The sequence below is a fragment of the Onychomys torridus genome, chromosome 12 (genome assembly GCF_903995425.1).
Source record: "Onychomys torridus chromosome 12, mOncTor1.1, whole genome shotgun sequence".
In the NCBI taxonomy this organism is placed as follows: Eukaryota; Metazoa; Chordata; class Mammalia; order Rodentia; family Cricetidae; genus Onychomys; species Onychomys torridus.
This window is the reverse complement of record NC_050454.1, coordinates 11,773,997-11,801,446: the sequence shown is the minus strand read 5'-3', so window position 1 is coordinate 11,801,446 and position 27,450 is coordinate 11,773,997. Positions and strand designations below refer to the sequence as shown.

General features: G+C 45.2%; 1 protein-coding gene across 7 annotated transcripts in view; it reads left to right on the top strand.

The window, feature by feature from the left end:
* Nucleotides 1-5,521: 5,521 nt before the first annotated feature.
* The window catches only part of Acap2 (ArfGAP with coiled-coil, ankyrin repeat and PH domains 2), a 117,860-nt gene continuing 95,931 nt past the window's right edge, over nucleotides 5,522-27,450 (top strand). For 3 of the 7 annotated variants that reach the window (XM_036203175.1, XM_036203174.1, XM_036203173.1), the window contains exon 1: nucleotides 5,525-5,891. In XM_036203175.1, coding sequence (XP_036059068.1) covers nucleotides 5,839-5,891 — 53 coding nt within the window. In that variant the 5' untranslated portion in view covers nucleotides 5,525-5,838. Of the gene's footprint in view, nucleotides 5,892-27,450 lie in introns of all 7 variants that reach the window. The other 4 variants (XM_036203170.1, XM_036203171.1, XM_036203169.1 and 1 more) reach the window with 3 other exon arrangements.

The window sequence follows — 27,450 nt, the reverse complement described above, 5'->3', positions numbered from 1 at the left end:
GATTCCTCTCAGGCTCAGCCTATCAGAAACCACAGAGTCTTAATTACAATGTATCATATAAACAGTCCTGCTAGGCTCTCTATTTCCCTCTGAAACTCACAGCCAAGTGTTTCTCTCACCTGTATTTTTCTCAACACTGTTTATCTTTCAAGGTCCCACAGTATGGCTATTAAGTTTTGAGCACTAATGACTTTTTCCAGTCCAAAGTTCCATATACTTCCACAATCCTCAGCAAAACAATACAGCCGTGGCTGTCACAGGAAGATTCCACTCTCTGGAACCAATTTCTGCCTAGCTTGAATTCTGTGGTTGTGATAGAACACCATGACCAAGAGCAACTTAGGGAGGGAAGGGGTCATGTGGCTTATAGGCTGCAGCCCACCGGTAAAGGAAGCCAAGGCAAGAACCTAGAGGCAGGAACTGAAGCAGAGAGAAGAGAGAACCTTGGCTCACTGGCTTGCTGACCAGGGCTTCCTCAGCCTGCTTTCTTACACAACCCAGGACCACCTGCTTAGGGGTGGCACCACCCACAGTGGGCTGGACACTCCCACATCAATCATTAGTCAAGCCGATGCCCCACAGACTCACCCATAGGGCAATCTGAAGGAGGCAGCTCATCTGACGGCCCCTCTCTCCAGATGCCTTTAGCTTGTGTCAAGTTGACAAAAACAACAATGAAAACTAAGCAGCACACACATCTTCATTACAGTCTCTTGTTTCCCCTGCCCCTCTCTTTCTCCCCCATTTCTGCTTTCTACATATAGCAGGTCGGTTTCAGGAAGCACATATCTATGTCCAGAGATGACAAGTCTTGACTTACCACCAGCTGGACTATAGGTGGTTAGACGAAAGTCAGCATTCCTCCGGGACTTGTGAAACAGGTTCCCATCTGTCCACCATAAGGAGTCATTTCCCTCACCTCTGGCCAAAAGGGACATATAGTTCCCCATTGACATACCTGTGGCAGCTATCAGCATATCAAAGTCCATGCTAGCTAGCTTCCAGGCTCCCACAGCTCGCATTCACAAGTACCTGTTATGCATCTCACCACCTGGATGCATTCATCCAGGTTCCTCTAACCTCTGCACCTATCCTAAACTCCCAGGCCTGCTTCGCCTCACAGGCTTCCTTCCTCCCAGAAACTTTCAAGGTTCCCACTTCCTCTGCCCTTCTCCCTTCTCTTGCAGGTAGCCCTGGCCATGTCCACTCTGTTGCTTTCTCTCTGCTCTGGACTCTTTTCCAGATGCCTCTGGATATTTTCCCCCTACTCACAGAGTGGCCGTTTTTTTGTGGTTTCTTTACTGTGCCCCCTTCATATACAATATCTAGGAACAGCTAGATGAACATATACATTAAAATGTAGATTCTGCCTATGAAAGAAAATACCGTATTTGTCTTTATGAATCTGATTATTTCAGTTCTATACCCCTGAGTCAGTGTTTGCAGAGTAGGATTTCAAGTCCTTTGGGCATAAGCCGAGGATGTTACAGCTGGGCATATGGTAGATTTATTTTTAGCTCTTTGAGAATTTTCCACATGGATTTACAGAGTGGCTTGCACAGGTTTGCAATCTTCCCGACAGTGAGTCCGAGTTCTCCTTTCTCCATGTCCTTCCCTACATTGGTTGTTGTTTTGTTGATCTTAGCCATTCTGACTGGGGTAAGACCAATGTCAAAGTTATTTTGATTTGCATTTCCCTGCTTGCTAAGGCTGATGAATATTTTTTTGGAGAATATTTCTTTTTTAAAGATTTATTTATTTTTTATGTATACAGAAGAAGGCGCCAGATCTCATTACAGATGGTTGTGAGCCACCATGTGGTTGCTGGGAATTGAACTCAGGACCTCTGGAAGAGCAGTCGGTGCTCTTAACCTCTGAGCCATCTCTCCAGCCCGGGAATATTTCTTAACCATTTTTTATTTCTTCCTTTGAGAATTCTCTGTTCAGATCCATAGTCTACTTTTTACATTGGGGTGTTTGTTTTCTTAATTCTTTGTGTTTTGAGTCCTTCATATGGTCTGGATATTAATCCTCTGTCAGATGCATAGCTGACAGATGGCAAAGATTTGCTCCTATTTGTGGATTTCCTCGCTACTTGATTTTTTTCCCTTAGCTGTGCAAACATTTTTTTTTTTTTTTTTTTTTTTTAGTTTAGTGAAGTCCCCCTTGTCTACACCTATATCATGTAGGTATTGCCGATGTTTTCTTCTAATGGTTTCAGGTTTCACATTGAGGTCTTTGATTCATTTAGAGTTAGTTATTGTATAAGGTGATAGATACAGTCTAACTTCATTTTTAATATAGTGATCTCAAGTCCCATCCATTGACAGGCAAATATCATAACTTCTTCCTTACCCTTTATTCATCTGTTCACAGACCTCAAGGCTAGTTCCATTATCTTGGCTATGTTAAGCAGTGCCTCAGTAAACACGGGTGTGCAGGTACCTCTGTGGTATGCTTACTTAGACTCTTTCATGTGTATACCTTGGAGTGGTATAGGTATATCGTATCATTTTGTGGTCATATGACAGCTCTAACTAGTATTTGAGGACCTCTGTAATGACTTCTATGGTGACTGCACCAAGTTTACATTCCCACCAGTGATGTATGAGGCTTCCTCTCTTTCCAGACCCATAGTAGCATTTGTTGCAATTGGTTTTTTTCTTTTCTCTTCTTTCTTCTCTTCTCTTTCCTTCCTTCCTTCCTTCCTTCCTTCCTTCCTTCCTTCCTTCCTTCTGTCCTTCCTTCCTTCCTTCCTTCCTTCTTTCCTTCCTTCTTTCCTTTCTTTGAGACAGGCTTTCTCTGTGTAGCCCTAGCTGTCCTGGAACTCACTCTGTAGACCAGGCTGGCCTTGATCTCACAGAGGTCAGTCTGCTGAGTGCTGGGATTTAAGCTGTGAGCCACCACACGTGGTGTGGTTGGTTTTGTTGATTATCATTCTGACTCTAGTGAAAAATAATCTCAGTGCAGTTTTGATTTAATCTCAGTGCAGTTTTGATTTGCATTTTCTTGATGACTAAGGCTACTGAGCACTTTTTGTCATTTTATTTCTCCCTTTGAGGAATGTCTATTCAATCCATTATCCTGATTATTAATAGAACTTAAAAAAATTGTGTTTAATTTTTGAAGTTTTTTTCCCCCTTTAATTAAAATTTGCATTTCTTTTTTAAAAAAGTGTGTGTGTGTGTGTGTGTGTGTGTGTGTGTGTGTGTGTGTTGGGGCTAAAGAGATGGTTCAATGCTTAAGAGCACTTGTTTTTTCAGAGGGCCCACATCAAGTAGCCCACAACTGCCTGTAACTCCAGCTTTGGTGGATCTGACACTCTCATCTTGAAATTGAGGATACCGGAACACAGGCGGTATACACTTACATGGCAAGCACACATACATTAAAAAGGAAATACAAATTAGTGTGTGTGTGTGTGTGTGTGTGTGTGTGTAATGCACACGAGTGTGTGAATATAGTCATGAACTTTCAATAGCATGTGTGCAGGTCAGAGCACACACAGCTTTGGTAACTGGTGCTTTCTTTCCACTATGGGATCCAGGATTGTGCTCAGGTTTGGTGGCAAGAGCCTTTTCCCATCGAGCCATTATGCTGACCCTGGAGGTCCCCCTACTTCTTGTTATAGATTCTAGATATTAATACTTGTCATGTGTATAATTGACAAAAGTATTTCCCATTCTATAAGCTGTCTCTTTACTTTGCTGTTATTTTTAATTTTTAAAAATAAAAAAATGCCATGTAGAAGCTTTTTGGGGTATGTATGTGTTTATGCCTGTGCGCTAGAGGTAAATGTTGGATGTCTTTCCATCTGCTCTTCATCTTATATTTGGAGATAAGTCATCACTGAGCCTGGAGCTCCTCAGTCCAGCCTTTCTCCACCCACCAGCCCTAGATGACAGCACACGCCACCATATTCAGCTTTTTACATGGGTGCTGGGGATCCAAATACAGGTCCTTGTAATTGTGTGGTAAGAGCTTATGGACATTGCTCCAGACCTACTGTCATTATTTTATATGTAGATGTCCAGGTTCCTCAGCACCGCTCATTGAAGAGGCTGTCCTTTTTTTTTTTTTTGGAGCTGAGGATCGAACTCAGGGCTTTGCGCTTGCTAGGCAAGTGCTCTACCACTGAGCTAAATCCCCAACCCTGAGGCTGTCCTTTTATCCCAGTATGTTTTTGATATCTCTGTCAAAGATTTGGGAGTGTAGTTGTGTGGTTTTCATTTCTGGGTCTCGGTGCTAGTCCAGGGCCCTATCTGTCTGGTTTTTTTTTTTGCTAGTATCCCAGGGTTTTTGTTACTATGTCTATGAATTTTTGAGACAGGGTGTTACTATGTAGCCCAGACTATCCTCATACTTAAGATCTTTTGCAGCCGAATTTGAATTTGACCCTCCAAATACCACTTTTAAGAGTCTTGCAACAGGATGGTGAAACATTGACACAGTAACTTATTATATATGCTGACTCGTTGTCACAGATCATCAATGCAATCAAATGTAGTATGAACGGCTAATTCCCTTGGTAAAATTATTATCCCGACCAGTTGATATATTTGAGGGCCCTGAATGGTTAACAGTCAGTAGTTTATAGCTATCAAGAGGATCTATGTAGATCAAGGAGACTTATGAAGATCATAGAGATATATAATTCAGTTAAAAAAAGAAATAAAATTTTTAACAAAAGAAAAAACATATACAATGTTTGTGTGTTCATTGGGAAGTTTCAGAATTATGCTGGTACTTTCTAAGTGTGGGAAGAGATCAAGGTGTAACTGGAGGTTACGAAAACTAGCACGCCATCACTCTGACAGGCAAATGGTCAAAGGTTATATAGACTTCAGATAGTAAAAGTGAGCAGGAGGAGGCTTGACCTTTGACTGACCTGTAAAGAAGACAGTAGTGCAATTATGACAACCAACACTTACTGGATGATTTCTGTGTGACTCCGAGTCAACTGGACAGTTCTATCAGATCAGCGATGTGTAAGATAACGCTAGAAGTTGCCTCCAGGCATTCATAGCCACTGGGTTGAAACATCCCACCCAAGCATTTTTACAGATACACCTATACTTTTAAGGGCGATTTTTAATATAGTTTAGACATTGTACTTCCAGGAAACGGTCCATGATGATATGAAAAAAAAAAATGTAATATGAAAAGATGCAAGGAGCAATTTCCAAATTCTTAAGCGGTGGACCAAAAAAGTGAAAGGTTATCAAAGGTGCCCTCACGCCTCCCCGGGCCTCAGTTTCTCTAAACTGAAAGGCTTAGTCTAGTCTCTTCCTTGTTATAATTTCTGCTCCCAGACCTCTGCAGATTGCTGCCAAAGCTGTACATCTTCCTTTTAGACCGGAGGGAGGGATGGGGGGCGGTGGTGGAGGGGGTGGGGGAGCGAGGCAGGCCATGTGACTTCCTTCCTTCCCAGGGCGCCTGCGTGGCCGGCCTCCTAGCAACCCGTGCATCCCGCCTAACGACAGCCGCGCGCCGCGGTTGGCTGTCGCTGCGGCCGTGCACCTCCCGCGGGCGGTGCTGCCGGAAGCCCCTCCCGTGGCCGCGGCTCGGTGGCTGGCTGGCCGCGGCTGTCACTCCGGGGCGTTTTCCCCCGGCCGGCTCTCAGCTGGGGCGGAGGAAGAGGCGGCCTGGGCCTGCCGAGCCGTTGCAGTCTCCGCGGCTGCTATGCCCAAGGTGCGCGGCGCCCTCCGCAGCTCCGCGCAGCGCTAGAGGCGGCCGAGCGCTCGCCGACGCCGCCCGGATCCCCGGTGCCTCCGCTCCCCCGCTCCCGCAGCTCCCGCGGTTCCTCCGGCATCGCCTGCGAGGCCAGGCAGAAGCAAGATGAAGATGACGGTGGATTTCGAGGAGTGTCTGAAGGACTCGCCCCGCTTCAGGTAACCCTCCGTGTCGCCCGGTGCCTCCTGGAGCCGCCTGGTCCCGGCGGCGGGGCGTGAGAGCGGGTCTTGGGGAGGCGGCCACTGACCCCGGGATCCCTCGTCCACCCGGGGAGCATTCGCTGGCTGGCTACGATCGTACCCGCTGGCTGCGGGAGCACCGACTGACCCCGGGAGCACCCACCAGCCCCCCGGCAGCACCCACCGACCCCGGGTGCATCGTCGGCTCCCGGGTACCCCCCGCAGATCCTGGGTGCACCGCCGACCCCGGGAACACCAGCCAGCTCCGGGAGCACCGCGGGCCCTTAGTCCGCGCCTTCCGACGGGCCGGGCTGCAGCCTTTCGCCCGCAGTCCGAGGCGTGGCCGAGAGGGGACGTCGCCTCTTCGGCCTTGGCTCGCCGCCGCCTCTCCCGGAGCCCGGGCACCGCCGCATCGCTAAAGTCGCGTCCCTCTCTGGCGCTCTTCCTCTCCCCTTCCTTCCGCTGCGCGTCTGCGCCCACCTCCCCACCCCCTCTGCGCGCCAGCTTTCTGGGCATCCTTGCGGGTCACTTAGTTCCTCTTCCCGCTTCTCGGCGGCCCTCGGCCCGGGAGGAGGGGGCAGGGGGCCCCAGGGAAGCGTCGGCGGCCGATTCGACGGAGGGGCTGGGGTGGGGGCTTTGAACCACCTATTCTAGCCACCCTTGACCGCCACGGTCTGCTCTGCTTTCCGTGGAAAGCTTTTGGAAGAGGTGCGGGGCTGAGGGGCTAGGCAAGACAGCGTTTCTGTTTTGAGAACGGAAGTAGGAGGGCCCCGAAGATTGCATCTGTGTTTCTCTTCCCGCGGCCTGGAGGGCCCTGGATCACAGTCGGATGCTCCCAGTGGATCTGTCACAAAACTGATGTGGTGGCATTTGGATTCACATGGGCTGGCCTGCCTTCCACGTGAGAGGCGGTAGTGCTGAGGGGGGGGGGGTGGGGGTCCAGAATCTGTGCTCTTTCCTTTTCGAGGGTTGTAGGAAACTCTGGGTTTGGAGAATGGAGCTGTGCTTTCCAGTGAATTGGAGAGGGCTGGCTGCCCTTAGTCCTAAGTGAGACCTTAAAACTTCTGTTACATGGTGACATTTTTTGAAAGCTTCCTCTGAGCATTGGGGTGAGTGTGTGTGTGTGTGTGTGTGTGTGTGTGTCTGTGCGCGCGCGCGCGCGCGCCCGTGCGCCCACCGAGCTCCCTGCCAAGCGTGCATTGTAAATTCTTGCACCCTCCGGGAACTAACTCTTCTGAGCCTAATGACTGTTAATTTGGCATCCCGTTCTCTCCAAGAAGAGGAAGGAGAAGTGTAGAATGAGGGAACTTAGAGGAAATTTAAGGACACATTGTCTTTGCGCTTTTCTGGGTGTAAATTTCATTTGAAGCTAGTGCTTGTAAACAAACACAGCCCCGCGCTTGATGTTGTTAATATTGTTACCATTGGAGTTTGACAGTTTTATATTCTGGTTGAATTGAAGGACCCTGGTGACCCAAATAGATTGTTTAAGGGCAGCTTTGGAGGTTAGCTTTCCTGGCTGGGCAGCAAATGAAGTAATTTTAAAATAATACCTTGGAAAGTTTTGCTTATTGTGAAATTTTTGCTTAGATGATTCAGCTATTTGTGTGTGTGGTGTGTGCGTGTGTGTGTGCGTGTGTGTGTGTGTGTGCGTGTGCGTGTGCGTGTGCGTGTGCGTGTGTGTGTGTGTGTGTGTGTGTGTGTGAAGGCCAGAGATGGTCATTGGGTGTCTTCCTCAGTGGCTTCCCACCTTGTCTTTTGAGGCAGTCTCCTACTGAACCCCAGGCTTGCTGATTTGGCTAGACTGGCTGGCTGGCCGGCAGTACCTAGGGATCCTCCCATCTCTGTCTCCCCGGCACTGAGATTATAGGTATGGCGGTACACCCGATTTGTTTGTTTTTCTTTAAGCATATGTTTTGGGGAATCAAACTCAGTTCCTTAGGCTTGTGTGGCAAACACTTTCTCCACTGAGCCTTCTCCTCAGCAGTCAGCTGTTTATCTTCACAGGAAGTAACCGCAGTATTTTTCTTTTTAGAGAATGTAGCTTTGTGTTTCCCTGGTTTCAGAGAAACTTGATTTGGAAAAAAAAGGCAAGTTGAGGGAAGTACTTTGGGTAGGTTTCTAGCCTTGGATGTTGGCTACATGTCATGTGACACCTTTTTTTTTTTTTTTAAGGTAACCATTGAATATAAAAGAAGAATTAGAGATACCAGGTTGTTATGTGTGATATGGTGAACATTTTTGTTCAACTTGATTGTAATTTTTGCCCTATTTTATGTAGATAGAGATTTCTAAGATTTCTAGCCTCTGGCATTCCAGTTATTGTCAGCTGTAAACTGGGAGCAGATACCATGTTCCAAGAGCTCCAGCATCTTGATTTCATTTTGGTGCCTAGATTAGATTTACAACAGAGAACAATGCCAAGAAGTCGACATCCCGTTGTCCACATAATAACTGTAGTTTTTCCTGTGACTCTGCCATTGTGTAGATTTGTGTTGTATCTCAATAGGATATTTCATTAATATTCACATCATGCATATGTTGGATAAAGTTGATTTAAGAGTATATGTGAATTTGGAATGCTATATATCAAAATAGAGCATTTATGAGCTGTGGGAATGTGTGAGTGATGTCTATATGTCTATCTACTTAGGAAGGTGAGGCAGGAGGATTGTGAATTGGAGGTTAGTCTGGACATCTTAGCAAAAGCCCTGTTACCCGGGCTGAGGAGATGGCTCAGTGGGTAGAGCACTGGCTGTGTGATCCTGGGCTGAGGAGATGGCTCAGTGGGTAAAGCACTGACTGTGTGATCCTGGGCTGAGGAGACCCCTCAGGTAGAGCACTGACTGTGTGATCATCGGGGATTGTAGTGTGGCTCCACAGCACACTTTAAATGCTGGGCTGGCAATCTCAGTGCTTTGGAGGCAGAGATGGATCCTCTGGAACAAGTTGGCTAGCTAGATTAACAAGCAGGTTAGCTAGACAAGCTGAGAGAGAGAGCTCTGGGATCAGCTGAGAGACCCTGCCTGAGAACAAGGTGGAGGATGATGGAGGAGCATCAACTTCTGGCCTTTATGTGTACATACACATGTGTATGTGTGTGCTTGGACACACATACACCAACCTATGTAAATGTGCATACGCACATGCACACCACTCACATACACATTTGCAAACAAAACTCTGTTATTCGCTACTACCAAGGAAAACAGGAGAAATTGTGAGGGCTGATTCTGACTTTAATTATTTGAAAGCATTTTTCCCTCTTACTCACATCGGGGCTGGAGAGACAGCTCAGCTGTTAAGAGCACTGGCTGCTCTCCAATGTACCTGGGTTTGATTCCTATCACCTACATGTTGGTTCAGAACTGTCTGTAACTCTGGTTCCAGGGGTCCAGTGCCCTATTCTGGTCATGAGGCATACATGTAGGTAAAATACCCATACACAAAAATAAAAATAAAAAAGAATTAAGGGCAGGTGGTGGCAATGCATGCCTTTAATCTCAGCACTTAGGAGGCAGAGGCAGGTGGATCTCTGAGTTTGAGACCAGTCTGATCTACAGAGTGAGATCCAGGACAGCCAAGAATACATAGACAAACCCTGTCTCGAAAACAAAACAAAACAAAACAAAACAAAACAAAACAAAACAAAACAAATCAGAACAGAAGTTGTGGAGCCTTACATTAAACTATACTTTCAGTATTGAATGTATTTTATGTACTTATCCACCACCCAAACCAAAAGCTTATGTTCCAAAATGTGAATTTTAACTGTACAGAAGTTCATTGAGTTGTGTAGACTTTGGGTCCTCTTATTTTGGTGTGTGATGCTTTTATTTATTTGCAGGTTTTTAAATAATAAAATTTATAAAATAAAAATTCTTTCACAAAATGAATTTTTTTGTTTGTTTGTTTTTTGAGACAAGGTTTTTCTGTGTATCCCTGGCTGCCCTGGAACTCACTCTGTAGACCAGGCTGGCCTCGAACTCACAGAGATCCACCTCCCTTTCCCTTCCGCTGCTCGGATCTCTTCACAAAATGGATCTCTTGGCCTTTAAATATGGCATTTTTGTGTAACTGCCATGGATGCTACAGACTTAATGCAAAAGTCAGATCTTGTTGAAGAAAAGATGCACCACTATTCAAGGTTAAAACATTCATTTTCCTGTTAAATTGCTGAGAAAATAGGAAGGGTTATGCTGAGGTAGAGAGAAAGGATGCTGTTGTGACTTTTGATAGTCTGAATACACACGGTGCTTTCTCTTGCATTCCAGTGCTGGGTATTTTGATTTTTGCTTAGTAGATTGGAGGGCACACTTCATTGTATAATTTTGGGTTCTATTTTTAGCTTTTAAAATACCAGTCTAAAAGCTTAAAGGTCAAAATCTTGCTATAAAAATATGCAAGAATGTAAATGTATCTAAGTGTATCTTTTTTTTTTTTCCAAGAGGGAATATTTGAGAGGCAGAGACATTTTAATTAATATTTACTGAAGTTTGAATTTGTGCCTGAAATTATGAGTAGTTTCTTGTTTGAATTTTCAGAACCCGTAATCCAAATTGTTTCTCGGCTTGGCATGTTGGTGGTACCACTACAATTCCCAGTACTCGGTGCCAGAGGTAGAAAGAGTTTGAGTTTGAGACTAGCTAGGACTATGTAGTGAGCCTTAAAAAAAAAAAGATTTTCGGGGTTGGGGATTTAGCTCAGTGGTAGAGCGCTTGGCAAGCACAGGGCCCTAGGTTCAGTCCTCAGCTCTGGAAAAAAAAAATTCATTTTATGTGTATGAGTGTTTTGCCTGTAAGTGTGTCTGTGTGTCACATGCACCCTGTGCCCATTGCTGTCAGAAGAGGGCATTGGATCCCCTGGAACTGAGTTACAGACAATTGTGAGCTGCCGTGTGGGTGCTGGGAATTGAACCTGGGTTCTCTGGAAGAGCAGCCAGTGCTCTAAACTGCTGGGTCATCTCTCCCAGCCTTCCCAGATGTATTTTGAACATACTTTGGTTTACTTAAGAAGTGAAAATGGCTGGGCGGTGGTGGCGCACACCTGTAATCCCAGCACTCGGGAGGCAGAGGCAGGCCTGGTCTACAAAGCGAGTTCCAGGACAGGCTCCAAAGCAACAGAGAAACCCTGTCTTGAAAAACAAAAAACAAAAAACAAACAAACAAAAAAAAGTGAAAATGTTTTTGAGGTAAAAATTGAGAGTCCAAGAATGATGGTGTATCAGGAGGATCTCAGATTGCAGATCGTCCTGGGCCATACAATAAGACAAAAGAAACAACATCAGGATCAATGAACAATTTCCAGTTATGAAATATTTATTACTATCCACTTTATGCATAAGGGTGTTTTCCTGCATGCATGTGTGTGCACCATGTACAGCATTATGTCTGTGGAGGCCAGAAGAAAGTGTTGCATCACCTGCAGCTGGAGCTATACACAGATTTCAGCCACCACATTGGGTGCTGGGAACTGAATCCCAGTGTTCTGGAAGAGGCGCCAGTGCTTTTAAGCAACTCTGAGCCATTTCTTAAGCGCCTGTGAAGTAGTTTTTTCCTCTGAGTAGTGTTCATATACAAACATAATTACTTCAGTAAGCTTTTAGATATCTGTCTTTGTGTGATCTTTTAGCCTTTAACAATATCTGCACTATCCTGAAGGTTTTGTTTAGAGATTTTGTTTATAGTTCTGATTTGATTCCCGTTCAGTAAACTAGAATAAAATCTGTTTTGTTTTTTTCTGAGACAGGGTTTCTCTGTGTAGGCCTGGCTGTATAGATCTGGTGACAGAGATCCACCTGCCTCTGTCTCCTGAGTGCTGGGATTACAGGCGTGCGCCACCACCGCCCGGCTAGCACAAACCTTTTAACAGGGTGTTTTGGATGAAGTTTTAATGGGTGAAACACATGGCAACAAAAGAAGGCTGCATACACCTCAGTGGCGTTTGCCGTTAAGCTGCTCTCCATCCTGGCTGATCTGCCATTTTACATCCCCGTCTTTATAACAGGCAGACTCCTTGACAACTGGTGCCTTATACAGTAAAAATAGAGTGGACAGAAGGACAATGGGAAATGTGCTTTTTTATCTCAGACATGGTAGAATGAAATTAACACTCTATATACCAAAGCCATGAACCCTCATGCTCCATATTGCAGTTTCTAATTTTTTCACTCAATTTAATCAACTTAAGTTGACATAAATACATGCAAACTTTTTTGATATACCAGACCTAGATCCTTTCATAGCTAAAATATTTCATGCAGTAGAATTATTACTATTATTTTTTTTTTTCAGACAGAGTCTCACTATGTAGCCCAGACTGAAATTCTCCTGTCTCTGTCTTCCATGTGTTGGGATTATATGTGTGTATTACCATACCTGACTAAAATTTGGGAATCATCTTCATTACAAAAATTAAAAAAATGTTAACATTAGACATTAATGTTAAAATGCACTAATATTTAAAACTATCTGAATATTTTGACTGTGCTACTGATGTGGGCTTTTAAAATGATGGCTCTGTATGCTAATAAAAATAATTTTAAAAATTGATCCAAGGAGTCAGTTACCTGGATGAATCTTGGTCTGGAAGATGCTAAACGGGCCAGCTTGGTAGCCTAGCAGTAACGGTGTGCGAGTCTAATGACCTGAGTCGGATCCTTGGAACCCATGTGAAGGTGGGAAGAGAGAGGAGAACCGCACAGAGTTGTTTTCTGACTTCCACGTGTGTGCCATGGGCACAACAGCCCCCCAGTGTGCAAACACAACAACAAGAACCATAAAATAGAAAATACCAAATGGAAAATTCTAGAAATTAGGGACTAGAACATTTATGCTGTATTTTAATTTTTTTTGTATGTGTTGTATGTGTTCATAAAGATATGTGCATATGTATATGCATTCAAGGCCATGGTGTTGGAATCTTCCTTATTAGTTTTTATTAGTATATATTAATTATATGTAATGATGGGTTATTTCATTACAGTCATCCATGTACAGTTATCTTGGCCCGTCGTCTGTTTTCCCCCTTCCCTATCCCCCTTCACTCCTGCTGATCTCCTTTCTTTCCCAGCCAGCTCCTGTCTCCCTTCACATCTTCTTCTGGCGACCCCCGGGGTTGGCCACAGGCTCACAGCACCTTAGCATAGGCTCCACTGCTGAAGCGAACATCTGCCCCCCACCCCAGCAACCATTAACTGTAACTCAGGGAGTGGTGGGGCCTCGCGAGCCCCTCTGTTCTCTGTCACAGTCCCACCTTGGGCACATCTTGTGCAGGTCATCACGGCTGCTCTGCGTTCGAGAGTGTAGCACTACACCGCGTCCAGAAGTCAGCATTCCACTCTCTCCTTCCTCTGACTCTGACATTGTTTCTGCTTCTTCCTGGAGCCTTAGTGAGGATGATACAGATGTCTCATTTCTGCAACAGTTACTTGAATTTTCATCTCTTTGAACAATTATGAATCTCTACAGTTACCACTGACCTCTGCAAAACAAGACACTTCTTTGAGTAAAGCTGACAGTAGTATTATCTATAGGGTCAACATAGTTATTTTGACTGACAACTTGATGGCCACATTGTGTCCATTTAGCAGATAACAGCAGTAGCTGTCCTCCCGGCATCCCCAGCCATAGGCTTTCCACAGTACCACATGTGAGTTACCCCTTGTGTCCTGGGCTTCAAGTCCGATCAGAAAATGGTTGGTTGCTCCGTGACAGACGTGCTGTTATTGCATAGTGGGAGCAGCTTGCTGGCTGGTTTGTAGATTAGAAGACTGGTTCACAACTGAGTAGTTGAGGGTAATTCTTCCTCAGCTTTCTTCTTTCGGGCCAGCACTCTCCAGTCCAGTCAGAGCTTGGTTTCTGTTTTGTAACAGGGTGTGTTCCACCTTATTTTATTTTATTTTTTCTAGGTGAATTTCTCACTGAACCTGGAGCTCATGGGTTTGGTTAAATTGGCTGGCTGGCTAATGAGCCCCAGGCATTTGCCTGTCTCTGGTTATACACGCTTGTCAGCACGCCCACCTTTTACTTTAGTATTGGAGGTCTGAACTCAGGTCCGCAGGCTTATGCAGCAGGTAGTCTACCAACTGAGCCATGTCCCCAGGCCTGAAAATTCATGTCTTAAAATTTGCCCTTCCCAGTCGTATGGTGAGAAACCACTCATTGTCCTGCTCCATCCCGCTGGGATGTGAACACTTCCTTTTCCAGTATACGCTTGCCATGTATGCTAGCCACCCACCCGTCACTCACCTGTCTTAGTTATCAGACGGATGGGTGGTATTGGAGTGCTTGTGTTCAAGCGCTCTTTATTTTATGTAGTAGTGGGCTGGAAGGGTAAGAGTAGTTAGTGGTGCTGGTGAAGCTAGACATGCCAAAAGGAAGCTATAAAGTGCTTTGCATATGTGAAAAGGCAAAACTTCTCCACGAGGAAAGGAAAAACTGTCCTTATGCCGAGCTCGCTAAGGTCTGCAGTATTACTGTGTGAGTGTGAACTGGCCTCTGGTGTCAACTGTGTGTTGAATGTTTGGGCCCCAGCTAGCAGTGCTGTTTTGGAGGTTATGAAACTTTGGGAATTGGGGCTGGCTGGAAGAAGTAGGTTCCTCAGGTTGTCCTTATGAAAGACCCGGTCACGGTTCTTCCTCCTGGCTTTGCTTCCCATCTACCTACCACAAGGTGAAGAGCTTCCGCTGTCTCTCTATCACTGTGATGTTCTGCCCATGAGCATGGGGCTGAGCAACCGTGGATGAACCCTTTGAAACCACGGGCACAAATGAACCCCTCCTCTCTTCCACTGTTTATATAGGAGATTTTAGTCACAGCGGTGTGAACCTGACTGATGCAGAATATTGGTACCAGAGAAATAGGGTCGTTGTCGTGACTACCTCCTGATGTGGTTCCTTTGGGAGCTGGTTTGTGGGAGCAGTGTGGAAAAGTCTGATGAAGGGGGCAAGAGGGGCTCTCAAGAATATGAACAGGGGAGTGGAGCGTTGTGCTGAGAGCCCAGGTCAGAAGGCCGAGAACGCAGACACAGAAGCAGGCCCTCCAGGCTCCAGGTTGAAGGCAAGGTTCTTTGGGGACTTGGCACGAAGGCCATTGAGGACCCAGTCTGCATTTTGTTCATGGCCAGAGAATATGGGAGGCTGAATTAAATTAAAGTTGATATGGCAGAGGGAGTTCTTCAGTTGGGTTAGCGTTCAGCTGTGGCTTAGTTAATGCTGGCTGCTTTTAGCCAGGCTAACCTTGATTTACTCACTGTGAAGTGCTTCCTTTAAGTGACACGGCAGTGAGGGTTGAGGAGAAGGAGCAGAACAGACTTAAGAAACGCGCGGTGTGGTCGGAAGGCTGGTGTGAACATGGTGCTGAGGATGGTTCCTGAAGAGGTTAGGACAGCTGAGAAGCCACCAGCCACTCTACACTGGGCTACAGAAAAGAAGCCCTAAGGGCTTCCCGGGAATTGGCTAGGACTTCAACCATTGCAGGCCCGAGGGCATAAACAATTAACTCATTAAGAACCTTCCACTTGGGATGAGAGCATTGCCCAGGCACATGGCTTGCAAAGTGCAGCCTAGGAAAGTGTTTTCCTGTGTCTCATTTCACTGTTCTCTGCTGCCCAGGAACTCAGAGGCCAGCACAGCCAGCGTCCAAGGAGGTGCCACTCTAGCCGGTCATTATCCAAGTGATCCTGGTTGTAGGGTAATGGCGACTTCTAACCAGATTTCAAAGGGAAGGCTGGGAGGCTGGGTAGACAATGTGTGGCAGGGTGGGAGTCCACGCAGGCAGATTGTGTGGAGTTGTGAGGGTAAACCCCAAGCTGCAGTGTAGACTCTAGGATGCAGGAGCTAGCAGCATTCTGCACTTGTTCTTTTGACTTATGTGGAACTATTATGATGCTTGGAGGTAACTGAGTTAGTTCATTTTACATGAGATGGTCATGAACTCTTGGAAGACAGGGGCAAAATGTTATGCCTGAGCGTGAAATGCCCTCTGGAAGCTTATGTGTTGCATGATTGGACCCTAGCTGGTGGCAATAAGTTGGGAGGTTGTAGCAACTTTGTGAAGTGGAACCTAGGTAGAGGAAGTATGGGTCTAACTTGGAAGGTTATACCTAGTCCCCAGTTCCTTCCTCTTTGCTCTGCTTCCTGCCACGGTGATGAGCTGATGTGGTGGGTGGAGCTTAAATCAATCCCTCCTCCTTTTGGTGGTTTCACCTAGCTCTTTGAAAACAGCACCAAGAGCCGTATGGATGAGTGAGTCTTCCAGCTCTAACTTACTTTACTGCCTGTGAAGTGCTTCGTTGAAGTGACAAGGCAGTGGAAATTGCCTGGAACTGTCTGGACTGTAGGCACAGAGCTGTGCCCAGCTTACAGAGTGCTTTTTAAAATATTTAAAATACCTTTACTCTGAAACTGAAGGTAGAAACAGTGTGTGTGTGTGTGTGTGTGTGTGTGTGTGTGTGTGTGTAGGGTCACACATGCCCCAGGGTATGTGTGGTGGTCAGAACATGTCTCATGGGAATCAGTTCTCTCCTCTCTGTGGGTTACCAGGATTACGTGTTGTTGGTTGTTTTTGCTCTTTGTTCTTTGCTCTTTTGGGGACTCACCACCCAGCTCCCAAATAATCACACATGGAGGCTTATTCTTTCTCAGGAATGCCCAGCCTTAGCTTGGCTTGTTTCTAGCCAGCTTTTCTTAAGTTATTAGTCTTTTGTCTCTGGGCTTTTCCTTTCCTTCCTTCTGTGTATCTTACTTTCACTCTCACTCCATGGCTGGGTGGCTGGGTGGCTGGCTGGCTAGGTGGCTGGGTGGCTGGGTGGCTGGGTGGGTGGCTGGGTGGCTGGGTGGCTGGGTGGGTGGCTGGGTGGCTGGGTGGGTGGCTGGGTGGCTGGGTGGCTGGGTGGCTGGGTGGCTGGGTGGGTGGCTGGGTGGCTGGCTGGCTGGCTGGCTGGCTGGGTGGCTGGGTGGCTGGGTGGCTGGGTGGCTGGGTGGCTGGCTGGCTGGGTGGCTGGGTGGCTGGCTGGCTGGGTGGCTGGGTGGCTGGCTGGCTGGGTGGCTGGGTGGCTGGGTGGCTGGGTGGGTGGCTGGGTGGCTGGGTGGCTGGGTGGGTGGCTGGGTGGCTGGGTGGGTGGCTGGCTGGCTGGGTGGCTGGGTGGCTGGGTGGGTGGCTGGCTGGGTGGCTGGGTGGCTGGGTGGCTGGGTGGCTGGCTGGGTGGCTGGGTGGCTGGGTGGCTGGGTGGCTGGGTGGCTGGGTGGCTGGGTGGCTGGGTGGCTGGGTGGCTGGGTGGCTGGGTGGCTGGGTGGCTGGGTGGCTGGGTGGCTGGGTGGCTGGGTGGCTGGGTGGCTGGGTGGCTGGGTGGCTGGGTGGCTGAGTGGCTGGGTGGCTGGCTGGGTGGTGGCTGGGTGGCTGGGTGGCTGGGTGGCTGGCCTGCCCCTAGCATCCTCCTGTTCCTGTTCTCTGGCTCCTTCCTCCTCCTCCTCCCAGATTTCTTCTCCCATTTATTCTCTCTCCTGCCTCGCTATTGAGCATTCAGCTCTTTATTAGCCCATCAGGTGTTTTAGACAGGCACAGTACCACAGCTTCACAGAGTTAAACACATGCAACATAAAAGAATGCAACACATCTTTGCATCGTTAAAACAAATGTTCCACAGCATAAACATATCTTAAAATAATATTCCACAACAATTGCACTCACAATTTTAGGTTTAGTGGCAAGCTGCTAATTTACTTGATGGGAAATCTCGCTGGCACTTACTTTGGTTTTTGTTAAGAATCTCACTCTAGTTCACGCTGGCCTAGAACCATAGTAATTCTCCTGCCTCAGCCTTTAGTGCTGGGATTACAGATGTGAGCTATCATACCTGGCTAGAAAAAGAAATTTTTGTGAGTTTTGCTTTCGCATCTCAACCAGCGGTAGTTCCAGACATTGGGCTGGTGAGATGGTGAAGGCACTTGCCACCATGCCTGACAACCTGAGTTTGATTTCTGAGAACTGGCTCTCCTGACTTGTCCTTTGCCCTCCATATGAGTACATACACATAAATAAATACATGTAATAAAATTAAATTCACAGACATTAACTAGGTGCAGCAAACACCTAGTTACAATGGGAGAAGGCTTGTGAATGGAACTTGAGCAGAGAATGTTTTCTGATGGGTTGCAGAGAGCCAGGGCAGACAGTGTTTATTTAACATATGACTTCAGTGGTAATCCCCGGAAGTGAGTGACACCAAGCCATTTGACTGCAAATAAGAGACAGGCACTCAGATTTAAGTATGTGTTAGGACCGAAAACTGTAAAACTCACCAGAGAGGCTGCATCTGTTGATACTGTGGACACATTTTCAGTCACGTTGAAGATACTGGACTAACGTCCCATCAAAAGCAAGTCTTCAGTGGCGAAGCTAGGCTGTTTGGGAAGAAACTCAGTAGAGGCAAGTGTTGAGGATCCTCAATTCTTGACATTTGTTCCTCATATTCACTACAGCAATATTGTGCCGTTCATCTTTTCCGCCTCGGCATGCAGGCATTGAAGACCCTCCACACCACAGGAAGCTGCAGGACTACAGTAGGCACTTTGAGAAGCACATTCATATAACTTTATTTCATGTGTCTGCATGCGTGCGTGCGTGCACCCTGTGCTTGCCTGGTGTCCGAGGAAACTGGAAACTGGAGAGGACACCAGGTCATCTGGAACTGGAGTTACAGGTGGTTGTGAGCTGCTGAATGGGTCCGCTGCAAGAGCAGCAAGTGTTTTTAACTGCCGAACCTTCTCTCTAGCTCCCATATGATTTTTGTTATCATGTAGTGTTATGATCATTCTATTTCTTTATCAAAAAAGATTTATTATGTATACAGTGTTTTGTGTGTATGCATGCCTGCACACCAGAAGAGGGCATCAGATCTCATTATAGATGGTTGTGAGCCGCCATGTGGTTGCTGGGAATTGAACTCAGGACCTCTGGAAGAGCAGCCAGTGCTCTTAACCTCTGAGCCATCTCTCCAGCCCTCATTCTATTTTATTATTGTTATGTTTCTGTGTCTAATTTATAAATTAGACATGCAAGCAGGTGTGCATTGTGGGAAACAATAGAGTACTTGTCGAGTTCGGGGCTAGCTGCAATTTTAGAGATCCACTGGGGATTTTGTTTCTCTTTCTCTTTCTTTCTTTCTGTACTGGAGGTTGGATCCAGGACCTCACACAGGCTAGCAAGTGCTTTGCTATTGAGCCATACCCTCAGCTCCAGCACTCAGCTGTCCTGTCCACTTGGATAATGGAACATAGTAGATTGATAAAATTCCTTCAAGTTGCAGGAGAGCAGTAAAGGTCTTTTAAAAAGGATTATGTAAGCTGGGCACAGCTCCCTGTGCCTATAGGAACAGTGACCAGGAAGGTTGGGCAGGAGGAGCTGTCTGAAAGGACGTCCAGGGAAGGAGGAGCGACTGGCAGGCATCCATGTTTATTTAATGTGTGCCAGTAAAGGCAGCTGCTGGTGGGAGCACTAGGAGGAATGATAATGGCATTTAATTGTGTATTTTGCAAATTATGATCGAGTATATACCGATTTATTTACTCATAGGACACTAAACTTGACAGGACTAACTGCTGGGTTTTTGTGGCATTAGCCAGAAGTAGGTGTAAGTAAACAAAACTTTTCCTGTTGATATTTTTTTTCTTTTTAAAATGGTTTTTAAATTACAGGTGTTTTGAGTTTACTTTAATTTAGCTTTCTGTTCCATGAGAAGATTTATAGTGAGCTGAAAATCCATCCCTTTGAGTTTTTCTTTCAAGTGTTTAATAATGCAAGGAGACTATGTTTTAGAGGTTGTTTTCACGTAGGTGTGTGTGTGTGTGTGTGTGTGTGTGTGTAAAACACCACACCTTCCTGCACTGCTTCTTTGCATCAGCGTCTTGCTGGGACTGTGATGACGTCATGTACCACCATGCCTGGCAAAACAAAACAAAACAAAACAAAAACCCCCAAACGACTTTTTGGCAGCACTCTATAAATGCAACGTATCTTTAGCCCTTCTCCCTCCATTTTTTGGAGATAGGGTCTCACCATGGGGCCAAGGACAACCTTGAACTCAAAATCTTCGTGCCTTTCCCCATCCCCAACACTGGGATTCTAGGCATTCTTGATGCCGGTTTCTTTTTCTTTAAAAAAAGAGTTAGAATAGTCTAGGCATGGTGGTGCATGCGTTAAATCCCAGTCCTCAGGAGACAGAGGCAGGTGGATGTCGATGAGTTTGAGGTCAGTCTGGTTTACATAGTGAGTGCCAGGCCAGCCAGGGCTACATTGTGAGACCCTGTCCCAAACAAGAAGCAAAACAAAACAACAACAGAAGGAAAGAATTAGTAGAAAAGGTTATTAAATATCAGTTAGCTCTTCCCACTATTATGTCTACTGGTATTTCTAAATTATAGCTGTGTTCAGTGTCTGAGCTTAGATATATGGTGGCTATCACTATTTTTCAATGGTAAAATGTTTTATTTGGCTAATTAATAAAATTTCCCTTATATTATTCATTATATATATATATATATATATAATGTTATCTAAAAATTGACAAATAATAATTATATGTGTCTTGAGAACATAGTGTACACACACTTGTACAAACACTAAAATTTAATGATCAGACCTGAGTGATTGGCATACCCAACACCTCAGACATCATTTCTTTGTGTTGGGAACAGTTAAAATCTTCTCTAGTAGCTCTTTGAGACTTTGTTTCATATTGTTCACTCTAGTTGTCCTAAAGCACTGTGGGATATTCCAGTTACTCGTTAGCCAGTCTTTCTCCATCTTAATACATTGTTGCGCTTTAGTAACTGTTTAGGAACTCCAATAGCTTTGAGCTATTGTCCCTGAGCCACCTGAATCAGAATCAATATTTAGAGAAAAAAATGTCCATGGACTCATGCTTGTAATCTCTGACCTTGAGAGGGTGAGGCAGGAGCATTGTCTTAAGTTTGAGGCCAACTTTGGCTATATAGTGAATACCAGGCCAGCCTGAGCTATCTAGTAAGACCCTGTCTCAAAAGAGCTAACTCACCTCTCCCCCAAACACCCCCAACAACCTCACAAACACTAAAGAAACTGGCTTGTAAGTGACTTTTGAAGACTGGCTGGTTTCAGTAACACATTTATAATCATAGCCCTGGAGAGGTGGAGGCAAGATCAGGATTGAGGTCTACCCTGAGCTACAGAGTAATTTCCTGCTCAGCCTCGTGCCCTAGTTTGCTGTTCCCAAGGTGCCGCTCTAATGCAGTCCCCACATCAGTGTGGTAGCGCTGTTGTCAGGAACTGTTGTGAGGCACATTGCTGATTTGGAGAGGCAAAATCTTAAAGATTAGTACACACTTTAAATTGCCATCTGGTGAGCTGTTGTGATGCTTAACAAATCAACTGAAAGTATGTCAAAACAACTCCTTTATTTTGCTTATGATTCAGGAGTCAGAAGTTTTGGAAAGAGCCTGGCTGGAGGGTTCATCTCTGACTCATCCCATCTGAGATGGCCGAGGCTGGAAGATGCACTTCAGCATGGCTCCTTCATTTCGTGTGGCTGATGTCCTGGCATTCTTGGATCCCTCTGTCCTTTCCACATGACATTTCTTTTCTCTTTCCATGTACCTTGGGCTTCTTATTGAGTGTTATTGCTAGTGTAGCTGCATGTTCAAAGTAGTTTACTTCTAAGGGGTAAGGTAGTTAAGCAGTTGAGAGTTTTGCCTGGACTAGCAATGTTAATGTTATCATATTCTCTTAAGGTACCACCCAGCTCAAGGGGGCAGAGAACTGTAGTCACTTTGTGTATGTGTATGTGTGATGTTGGGGATTGAACCTCTGGTCTCATGCATGTCAGGCAGGTGCTTCCCCAGCAGGTTCTGTCTCCAGCCTTCTGTTTCTACTTTTTATTTTGAAATAGAGTCTCATTTGCTCAGACTGGTTTTGAATTTACTCTGTAGCTCAACAGGCCTTGAACTGTCTCCTGAGTAGCTGGGATTACAGACATGTGCCACCAGGCCCTGCTGGACCCTTCATCTTAACTGGGGGTGGCAAAGTCATGTTGCAGGTGATTGATACTGTTTTCTTGTGGCCACAGCAGAATACCTGAAAAAGAAACGTAAGGACAGAAAGAGGGCTTTATTTTGTCTCACGGTTTGGGAGGACACAGTCGGTCACATGGGGAAAGCTTGGCTGGGGTGCTAGGTGGCTGGTCACACTGCACCTGCAGTCAGGAATCAGAGAGACCAATGCTGGACCGTCATTGCTGCTTTCCAGCCGTAAGCCTCGGTGAGGAAAATTAAAATGCAGTGAGATGGCACGAAGCAGGACAGCTAGTTTTGTCACTTGATGTTCCCCTTCATGTTTCAGCGTAGCGTGTGGTCGCTCCTCCTTAGAAGGAATTACCGTGCCTTTGGGCTTGACTTGCAGCCTTTGCAAATGAGCCAAACAACTCAAAACTAAAAAGCAAAACTTACCCACACCAACGGAAGGGGCTTTGCCTATCAAATGGATGACTTTCAGAGTTCCCGGTACTGCCAGGCATGGCAGTGCACACTTTTTATCCCAGCACTTGGGAGGCAGAGGCAGATGTATTTCTGTGAGTTTAAGATCAGACTGGTCTACATAGTGAATTCCAGGACAGCCAGGGCTGTGGAGAGAGACTGTGTTTCAACCCCCCCCCCCTCCCCCTCCCAACAAAATGAAACCAAAACAATAGAGTTCCTGGGACTGCAAAAGGTATTGGGAAACGATTCTCACATGGGAGGAGAGTGTGATTTGGCAGAACTGTTTTGAAGGACATACCAGTAAAACACCTCATAATTTAATAAAACATTATTATCGTTATTTGGTGTGTGTGTGTGTGTGTGTGTGTGTGTGTGTGTGTGTGTGTGTACCTGTGTGCACCTGTGCCATGGCGTACATTAAGGAGTCAGAGGATGACTCGTGGGTTCTGGAGGTTGAACTCAGGTCGCCAGGCTTGCATGGTGAAGCACCTTTACCTGCTGAATCATTTTGCTGACTCACAATTTAAAGTACATATATTTTGGGCCTGGAAAGATGGCTTAGTGGGTAAAGGCGATTTCCAGCAAGCCTGACAACTTGATGTGATCCCTGGGACCCACATGGTGGAACGAGAGCGCTACCTCCTTTGCAGGGGGTCCTTTGAATACACACACACATTTAAAAATGAAGAAAAAGTGCATATTTTCATTGGTATTTTTATATTTGGGACTACATTATGAGTAAGAATAGGGTAAGTGTGGCATGTACAGTTAGTGCAAACAAGGATAATTATGAGAGCATTATTAATCTGGACATAAGAAAAATAATGCAAAATCATGTAGAATGTTGGCAAAGTAGAATAGTATTTAGCTGTTTAGGTAGAATAGTGCAAGACCCCTGACTTGATCCCAGCAGCAGCAGAAAGATGGCTGATATGCATGAAAATTTTCACATAGACTTAGACCCCTCCTAAATCCACGTGTTTATTCCTCAAAAGCTATTGAGGTGTCTGACAGACAGCCTAGTTTACAGATGTGAGATAAAGGACAGATGTGACACATGGGTTTTAATTAAGTGGTAGAGAGTGATTTTCATTTCAGTTTGGCCCCGATTCTGAGTAAAGTCTTACATCAAGACTTGGCCACTCTGGCCTCTCTGCCTGATGGCCAGGCAGAAGTCACACAGAACTCGTTTGCAGACTAGCCCATGCTCAGCTTAATGCTCTTCTGTCCCTATTTTGAAATTCTGAATAATTTTTAATTATTTATTTTTTGTATTATTTCTTGAAAATTATGTCACCCATAATATCTACCTGTGAGCTTAGCTCTTACATTTAAAAAAGTTAAAAAGAAAACTTATAATCTATTAACATTGTATAGAATTTCAGTGTCCGTAAAGCTACATTCTATAGCTACTCCTGCCTTCCCCTCCTCTCTCTGCCTCCCATAACCATAAAGGTTGAGTGCAGTTAGCTCTCTGTATCTGTGGGTTCTGTATATAAGTGTCTGTCTGTCTGTCTGTCTATCTATTACCATAGAGTGATGATATCTAGAAGAGAGAAAATTGTGTCTGAAATGAATACAAATGAGCATTTTTCTTGTCATTGTTCCCAAATAATATATATGGCAACTATTTACATATTAAGTATTGTAAAACATATAAGTTCGTGTTGTGTGTGTGTGTGTGTGTGTGTGTGTGTGTGTGTAAATGTTATATCCAAATACAACATCATTTTATATCAGGGTCTTGCCCATCTGCAAAGTTTGGAATCTGCATAGCCAGGATGCCTTTGTTTGCTATTTGGTGCTTTGCATTATCATTACCAGCTTATGCTCTAAATCATGCATTGTTACAGTGTTTTTCATGAAAGTGTGAGGATGTGGATCTCAGTTTATATGGAGGATGCACATAATATACATGAAAAAAGTAGATTAAGTAATAGAATGCATGATATGACACTCATAAGTTCAAACATATAACAAAAATCGGAGGGAGAGAGGAATGGGAAAGGTTGATCAGGGGCCACTCTGTCACAGTGAGGGGGACATTACTGTGCACAGTAGAGTGACTGCGGACAGTGATGCCCTATGTACTCCATGTTTCAAAAAGTTAGAAAGTATTTTGAATATTTTCACGATAGAGAAATGGCAAATATTTGCGTTGGATTTGTTTAACCTGATTTAAGCACTGAACTGCAGCCATGTATCAGAAGAGAACTTGGTGCCTCTTTAGTGCAGCGCGCTCCTGGTTTGTAGTTTCCGAGCCCTCGCTTTTGAAACTGGATCAAGTCACAGCAGGTTCATCATTCTCGTCGCTTTTCCCAGCTCCAGCCTTGGCCTCTGCACTCTCCCCACGCCCCCAGTTCTTGTCTTCCATTTCCTTTCACTGTTTTCTTGAGGTCTTTTTCTCTCCTTCAGACATGTCTTGCAGGTGTGTTTGGGCTCATTTTTCTAGGCATGTTGTAGGAATTGTAAGTGTTGCCGATTGTCTTGCTACCCCCAAATAGGTTCTGAATCCCAGTCCACAGATGACACCTAGGGTGTCTTGCACAGTTTGGCTAACTTAAATGTTTGTCTCAGTCCTGTTGCTGGTGGAGGATACTGGTGACACTTTGTCCCCTCTGACGTCGCCGCTTGGTCATGGACTTCCCGGTCTGGTGATCACTGGGAGACAGCAATGTTTGTTTCTGTGTGTCATGTAGCTTTGCGGTAGACTCCTGCCAGCACACAGGAGCCTCTGGTACTCTAGGTTTGATCCCGGCACACCCCATTCCCAGAGAAAAGACCGTTAACATGCTTTATTTCTGAGAAATGGGAGCATGCATCTGGACGTGTTGTGATTCCTGTCCCATCCTTATTCTTTCATTTCGTGGTGGGGATTGAGCCCAGGGCTCGCACATGCTAGGCTGTCACTCTGCTCTGTTCCCATTTTACAGTCTAATCTTTACAGAAATCAGTGCAATAAGTAAAAACCAAAAATCACACTGGGAGAAAGTGTCCTTTCTGGTTTTTGGATGTTGGGGTTCTGGATTCAGGTTCTCAAGCTTGTGCAGCAAACACTTACCTGACCCACCAAGGCGTTTCCCCAGCCACATGCTGAGGACTTCAGGTAAATTATTTTAGTGTATTATAGTATGGAACAAAAAGATATAACCTTGAACAAAATGAGTTGTACAAGTACATTCTAAAACAGTATGCGGAAGTTAATCATGAAATGGGTGTGAGCCATTAAATTATTTTTAATACTGTATTTGTTTTACTGGTTAGTTTTTTTTTTTTTTTAAATCAACTTAATATAAACTATAGCTTCAGCTGGAAGAAGGAACCTCAGTTGACAAATTGCTTCCATTAGATTGGCCTGTGGGCATGCCTGGCATTTTCTTGATAGATGATTGATGTGGGAGGGCCCAGTAGTCCACTGTGGGTGCTGCCACTCAGGGGGCAGGTGGGTGGTCCTTGGTTGTGTAAGAAAGCAGGCTGAGAAAGCCACAGGGAGCAAGCCATTGAGCATCATATCTCTGTGGTCTTTGTATCAGTTCCTTGGCTTCCCTGGGTGATGTACGGGAGCCTGTGAGCCTGGTAAATCCTTACCTCCCCAAGCTGCTTTTGGTGGAGGTGTTTAGTCCTTGGCTTCCCTGGGTGATGGGCAGTAGCCTGTGAGCCTGGTAAATCCTTAACCTCCCCAAGCTGCTTTTGGTGGAGGTGTTTAGCATTGCAACAGAGAAGCTAACTGTGGTATTTGGGAATAGTGAGGAGATTCTGCTACAGTTTATTTGTTAGAGCTGAAAAGTAATACAGTGTGTGGGATTTGCTTTAAAGTATTTCAACAGCATGGGACCATATGAAACAAGTATAACAAAGTTCAGATAGTTGTGACAATTAGGTAAGTACGAGGGAATGCATTGTTACTTCTCTATTTTTGTGTCCTTGACTCATTTTGTAAGGTTACAAAAGATATAGCTCTGACACTTCGTATTTTATACACAAAAGGTCAACTAGAATGTTGAATTGTATGTGAAGATTTTTCCAAATATTCCTAAATATTTGTTATACAAAGAATTCTCAGCAAAAACTATTTGTTTCTAAATCTTCTGAAAAGCCCAATGTCCAAAGTTTTGGAATGGTTATGCTCTTCTAGTATTTATTAGTCCCCTCCCCTCAAAAATCCCATACCCTTTTAAGTATGGCAGAAATATAGCTATTACAATAGAAAAGATCTATATGAGTTACAAACCCATTTAAATCAAAATGCCACTCAGAATTGTAGACCGCCATTGTAGAGATCTCTTGCTTGTCAATCAGCTATTGTTTGCCGTGTGTAATCTTTTCTGTGATTACAGCACAGATGCATTGGTGCCGCTGCCTTGCTAGGATTCTAGCAGATGTAAACAATAGCTTCTCTTTTGATTGGGATCCAGCAGCTGTACTCTGAGCATAGGGGCTGGAAATGGCTATTAAAGTAAAATGTGACAGTATTATAGAGGTTTATTTGATCCTAAGAAACAAAACACATGGCTTGGTATCTACCCAGGAACATCCCCCACCCAGTATTAAGAATGTTCTTGTATTTGTTTGTTCTTTCATCCATCCATCCATCCATCCATCCATCCATCCATCCATCCATCCATCCATCCATCCATCCATCCATTTATTGTTTTTGAGAAACCGTAGAAACTACAGGAACATGGCCTCTGTAGTCCATGATGGCTCAGGACATGAGATCCTCCCGTCTCTGTTTGCTGTGTGCTGGGAGTAACCAGCACGTGCCACCTTTCTTGTCTCTTATTTTGTTCAATGGGTCACTTGAGAAGTCATCCAGGCAGGCAGATAGGCAATTCTGAGTCAGAGTGTTTGTCAGAGTCATATGGGAAGTTTTTTCCAGAACACTTTGGGTCGATTCAGAGCTACTGAATCAGAGTTTTGGGGCAAATGAGGCTCAGCACAGATAGCTTGGAAAAGCTTTGTGGGTCATTCCCATGTCAACCCGCAAACACTTTGCTCTATCCATTAACCTAATATTTACAGGAAAGC